This window comes from Populus trichocarpa, chromosome 4 (genome assembly GCF_000002775.5).
Source record: "Populus trichocarpa isolate Nisqually-1 chromosome 4, P.trichocarpa_v4.1, whole genome shotgun sequence".
NCBI lineage: Eukaryota > Viridiplantae > Streptophyta > Magnoliopsida > Malpighiales > Salicaceae > Populus > Populus trichocarpa.
In genome coordinates, this window is record NC_037288.2 from 22,796,359 (window position 1) to 22,802,358 (window position 6,000).

At 30.8% G+C, this 6,000-nt stretch overlaps 1 protein-coding gene across 2 annotated transcripts; it reads left to right on the forward strand.

The window, feature by feature from the left end:
• Positions 1-2,293: 2,293 nt before the first annotated feature.
• LOC18098312 (glyoxylase I 4) lies at positions 2,294-5,238 on the forward strand. Of its 2 annotated transcripts, none has more exons than XM_024599058.2 (3): positions 2,294-2,675; positions 4,522-4,856; positions 4,941-5,238. In XM_024599058.2, the coding sequence occupies exons 1-3, from the start codon at positions 2,461-2,463 to the stop codon at positions 5,045-5,047; spliced, it is 657 nt and encodes a 218-aa protein (XP_024454826.2). In that variant the 5' UTR covers positions 2,294-2,460; the 3' UTR covers positions 5,048-5,238. The 2 variants fall into 2 exon arrangements, with proteins under 2 accessions (XP_024454826.2, XP_006385027.3); XM_006384965.3 differs by having other exon boundaries at positions 2,298-2,675; positions 4,956-5,238.
• The last annotated feature ends 762 nt before the right edge of the window (positions 5,239-6,000 follow it).

Below are 6,000 nucleotides of genomic sequence, written 5' to 3' on the forward strand. Positions count from 1 at the left end.
TTTTCCTTCACAATTCCCATCAAATATATACATATGATGACTCGGATGCTTACACATAAGAATAAATATGAATCGGTAAACTCTTCTCATCGATTACAATGACTCAGATCCATTTCAGCATCTTTAATTAATAAAATAAACAATAGTACAAGAATTTGAACCACCAAAAGAAAATAAAAGAAGGAATGATTACAACATTTTAAATTGATAGCATGGAATGCATGCATGGTAGGTTTCGGAAATAAGATTGAAACTGTATTTTTAAAAAATTTAGTTTTTTATGTTTTTAGATCGTTTTGATGTGTTGATATTAAAAATAAAAAAATATTATTTTGATACATTTCCAAACGAAAAACACTTTAAACCATAACCATTACCACACTCTCAAACACCCCGTTCATGTATCATTTGAGACAACAACATGAATTGCAATTAGATTTAGGGTATGTTTGTCATGTAAAATATTTTATGGGAAAATATTTTCTAGAAAATTCTTGTATTTGTTTCTTGTAAAATATTTTGAAGAAAAACTGATTAATAAAAAATATTTTATAGTTAATTTTTAAATTTAATTTATTTGTTGTAAAATATTTTATAATTTTACGCAAAACAGTGGATCTTAATATATGATAAACAACATTATAATTAAAAAACTTAAGTTATTAGATGAAATTTTAGAATTTTGAATATGCTATTTTTTTAATTGAAATATTTCAAATATAATAGGATTTAAATTACTATCACTTGATTAATAAAGTTTTAATATTTTATTACAAAATCATTTTAATTTAAAATTTAAAATTATTAAGTAAGATCCCATAAGGTGTGAGAATTGATCTTTGTCATGTAGTGATGCATGGGTTAAAATCTTGAGATTTTTTTTTTAATTTTATGAAACTCTAAATATTAAATTATATCGGGAGACAAGTAGAAATTAAATAATACAACATGAGTAGAATTTGTTAATATGTAGCTGGATCCATTCACACATAAGACTTGGAGTTTTGTGGCCAGCGATGTTATATTTTATTTTAATTAATATTTTTAAGAATTAACTTGGGATTGATTAATTTTTATGGCACTTCTCCACATTCTCCTAGCAAATGGCATATACTCCTGGCATTCTACATTTTAAAATTCCTAACACCAAACTAAATTTATTAATTATAACAGAAAAAAGTTGATGGATGAACATATCAAATGGCAGACACTAAAAAATATAATTGACTAATTTTTTTTATATATAGAAAGACATGATTGAAAAAACATATATTATATGAGAGTATATTGATAGGTTTTATTCAAAAATTAAAATTTTATGATAATTGAGTCGTTCTCAATTTTATATCTTATAAAATTATAATTTGTCTATATATATTTTGTTTATAACATTTGAAAAATATATAATGATGATTCTTGAAACTTCACTTAGTAATCTAAATTTTTGAATAAATTAGTATTTCTTCCTATTAAATAATTAATTTTAGAGCAAAAACAAAATCCCTATTTAACTGTGATAATTAAACATAAAAACTTTCAAGCAACATGATTGATTTTGTGTGTGTTTAGTAATGTAATGCAAAATATTTTTGCAAAGGTATTTTTTAGTTGAATATTTTTGATATCAGTATTAGAGAATAATATAAATCATAGTTTGAAACCTTATCTCGTAGCTTAAACTATTGGGTTGAGATGGTTTTTTGACACGATATTAGAACCTTAATGACCAAGCAGTCACGAGTTTAAATCTCACCATCCCTATTTATTTGATAAAAATTAAGTATAAGGTAGTATGAGCCTATGAAAATTTCAGTCTCAAAAGACTTTCACTTGATTAAGTGTGTTAGAGAATAACATAAATCATATCTTAAGATTTTACTTAATAGCTTAAGTTATTGGGTTGAGATGGTTTTTTAACAATCAGCATATCAAAATGATCTAAAAACACTAAAAAAAATTTAAACAAAAAAATTCATTTTTTTTTTCTGAAAACATTATTTTTGCCGCAAAAACAAACAAGGTCTCTATAACTTAACGAGTTTCTTACAACGCTGGTAAATCTTAGGGCTTGTTTGTTTGTTTTTGCGTTTTAAAAATATTTTTTTTAAAAAATATATTTTTTATTTTTTGTAGGAGAGGAGAGTTCATGCGTACAACAGGTACACAAATTAGTAACATGAAAGAATGCTAACAATGTGCTAATTTATAATGTCAAACTAATAATTAGCTGTCGGTAGGTGATTGGTAGTTTGTGGCGGATAAGATCATTTCCTCCGACTATTTTCCAACTAATAACAAATGGAAAACACGACACCTCTTTTCTTTTCTTCTTCGTCTTCTTTAGCTGTTGTCCCTTATAAATACACTGCTAATTTCTTCCCTACCATTACCCTATACTGACAACGTTACGCATCGCATTATCCAGAAGAAAACAAACAAGTTAATTTCGGCAGAGAGATCATGGGGAATATTGGAGAGATTCAGGAGGAAATAGAGAGGTGGGTTTCTCCTTCACCGGCCTTCCCACCTTCAACAGGAACAACATCCATGCCTCTAGCCTTAAACCATATCTCGTTTGTTTGCAAGTCTGTTGCTGAATCTGTCGGGTTCTACTATGATGTTTTGGGTTTTGTTCTCATCAAAAGACCTTCTTCCTTCAAATTTGAAGGAGCATGGTACGTATCCACACCCCTCTCTCTCTGTGTATCATCTTCTCTAGCTATATATGGCCTCTTTGTTCTCTAACTTCATAGGAAAATGGATCATGAAAGACAGATGCGAAAAACAATTTTACATACTAACTGTTATATATAGACTTGATCTTTCCTCCTCCTTAACTTATGTTTTCCACACAGTAAATTGAAATGGTTTATACTCTTGAGTCTAGACCAATGCTCCTATAAGAATATAATGCTAATTTACCATATTTACATTCAAAATTGAAATCTGTCCACCCATCTCTCTCTCTCTCTCTATATATATATATATATATATATTGATTAATGTATCCTAGATCAGAGATTGTTCACTATTACAATATCATCAACCTATAGTTGGTTTTTTTAAATATCCTTTTTGCCTCTTTCCTAAGAGAAAAAGGGAAATACTACCCTTTTTCTTACCATTTTACATACTAATACCGTGATTGGAATTATATTTTTCGTTTTAAAATATATTAATAATATTGTTTTTTTTTTTTTGATAATCATCGAGAGTATATTGAGAAGGCCATAAAGCTAATAGCCAAAAAAAAATACAAGAGATAAAAAAAAAAAACTGATCTACTACAGCAAACAACAAGAAGACTACCTAAGATTTCTTATTACACCATAATTTGATGTCATCAGAAGATCTTAAGAGGTCATTTCCTGTATAATTGAAGTTTGAATCTTGAGAATGCAACCAAATAGCAACCCGATAAAGGATGGTGGAGAAACAATCAAACAAGTTTATTGTTTTTTTTTAAAATTGATATTAACATTTCAAAAACCACCCCTCGAATTTATGTACATTAAAATAATGCTCAGTTATGATGAATAGCCTGAATTATTGACCCAAGCCTTAAGCATAATCATCACTCGTTACGATACAGATCAAAGTCTTGCATTAATGTCCCTGTTGAGCCTTCTTTTCTTTCTTTATTGATCATGGCAAAGTGGGGAGGCTGAGTGCCCCATGCCCTGTGCCATCGAACCCGGAACCTTCTGCCATAACCATAGAGGTGCTGGCAACCAGCTAATCAATTGATCCCTGGTGAACTTCTATGGTTCGCCCATGTTTTTTGTTATTATAAAAAGGATAAAGTATTTTTTTCCACTTTTAATCCTATATCTTCTCACAAAGTTCCAATTTGGTCCTTTACTATTAAGTAACTAGTGAAACTAACCCTTCCCTTTCTTGTTTTCAATCGTTTCTTCCTCTTAGATCTCCATGCATGTACATGTTATAGCACCTCACAAGAATTCTTAAAACCCTTTAGAAGTGAAAAGGTTACCTTGGAATTTCCTGGGACTTAAAAGGTTAATATGCTGTCTCTCTTGAATTGTTAGTCAACTTGGCCATCCTATCGGTTGACTCCGAGTTAATTCAAAACTGGTTTTGTATAAGAAAGCTCTAGATAAACGAGTTATTGAATTGATTTATTGAGATGGACATGTTTAATTCAAAACTAATTTTATATAAGAAAGTTCTAGATCAACAGGTCATTAAATTGATTCATCAAGCTAGGGCAGGTTTTATAACTACGATGAAGCCAATTATGCATCATGATGTATAAATTGATCTTAAAATGTTTTTATTAGTAAATAAAAGAAAAATTATATCGATGCATGTGGATCATCCATCATGCCTCAATCCCATTATTCATGTGCTTGCTAGCGTTTTGCAAGTAAGATTGATTGATGAACTTTTGGCATTGATGATAGTAATCAATGGCTTCTGTACCATAACTGGAAGAATTATAATAGTAATTAATGCCTGTTGTCTATTAATCAATGAACTAATTGAGTGGGTGCTTTACAGGTTGTTCAACTATGGTATAGGCATCCATCTGCTTGAATCAGACAAGGCCCCAGCAAAGAAGAGTAAGATCAATCCAAAAGACAACCACATTTCATTTCAATGCTCAGACATGAATCTTGTTATCAAGAAACTAGAGGAGAAGAACATTGAATATGTTACTGCAGTTGTTGAAGAAGGTGGCATCACAGTTGATCAGCTCTTCTTCCATGACCCTGATGGCCACATGGTGGAAATATGCAACTGTCAAAATCTTCCTGTTCTTCCACTCTCTGCATGCCCCATCAAGTTACCTAAGACCAACGGGAAGCTGGCATCATCAGTACCATCACTGTGTGGTAAGGTTCTTTCCAAGCAGATACTGCTGCTTAGATTTTAACTTCTCTCTTATACATTATCTGTTACGATCCTAACATTTACAGGAAAATCAATGGCAGGGAAGCAGAGTTGGGAGTTGCAATGCTTCGCGGAAGTCGCCTCTCTGATGATGGACAACTTGGTGGTGAACATGATGGATTTTTCAATATGAGGATCCAGGAAGAGTGGTGGATGCCAAGTTTTGGTTCTTCTGCAACTTGCTTGCAAAATTGTTTCATATACGTTTTGTAAAGAGAGGTTGAAATTAAAGCTTTGTAATGTAAGAAAAACGATTAGGATTTGAGGACGTTCTTGATTTCTATTAAATAACTCTTATATATATATAGTGCTCAGTTTGATCCACTGTTCATCCATGTGCTCCCTGCGCGTCTGTGTCTCTGTTTGTGTTGATCTTTTCTTGATCAGCAAAGTCCATTCATTAGATAGAAACACCAGACACAGCAAATTGGTGGGGTTTCAATGGCGATCAAAGAAAAGTTGTGGTTAGATAGGGTTAGGTTTCCTGACTTGGAAAACTTAAATCTCACATGGTTACTATGAAAACAAGCATGGTGAGTGGTGACTAATTCTAGGATAGGTGTAAACACTAATCATTTTTTTTTTCTTTTGAATTGGCTTGTTTTATGATTTATGAAATGCTGGGAAAAAATTAAGTTCAAGAAAAAGTTTGGTTGTGTATTATTGAATTGAGCTATATATATTTGAGCGAGATGTATTATGAAGAAGTAGTTAAGGTTAGGTATTAGAGTTTTAATTTAATTTGATTTTAATTAGTTTATAATCTATTGGTTTGATCTCCTATTCTTGTTCAATAATAAAAAAAAAACCCACTATCTATCTGCACTGTGTGGGTCTGTGTCTATGTGTATGTTAATTTGTTTTTTATAACAAGGTACATTCATTAGATGCTTCAACGTAATTCGGATTAATTTTTTAAAATATATAAAAAAATGTTAAAAGTGGAAACGGTTTTTTTAATGGATTATTAAACCTGATTTAATGAGTTAATCTTAAAACCCCGCAACCTATTTGCCTACCTCTAGTTTCTAACTAAATCGAGCGGGAGCTAACCCAGTCTAAATTGATTGATTTCATGGGTCCAAA

What these genes read in the sequence shown, in the direction of transcription:
- LOC18098312 (XM_024599058.2), top strand. Translation starts at nt 2,461, where the DNA reads ATGGGGAATATTGGAGAGATTCAGGAGGAAATAGAGAGGTGGGTTTCT. An exon ending in TTCAAATTTGAAGGAGCATG is followed by an intron (nt 2,676 to 4,521) that starts GTACGTATCCAC and finishes GGTGCTTTACAG; the next exon opens with GTTGTTCAACTATGGTATAG. An exon ending in ATCAGTACCATCACTGTGTG is followed by an intron (nt 4,857 to 4,940) that starts GTAAGGTTCTTT and finishes TAACATTTACAG; the next exon opens with GAAAATCAATGGCAGGGAAG.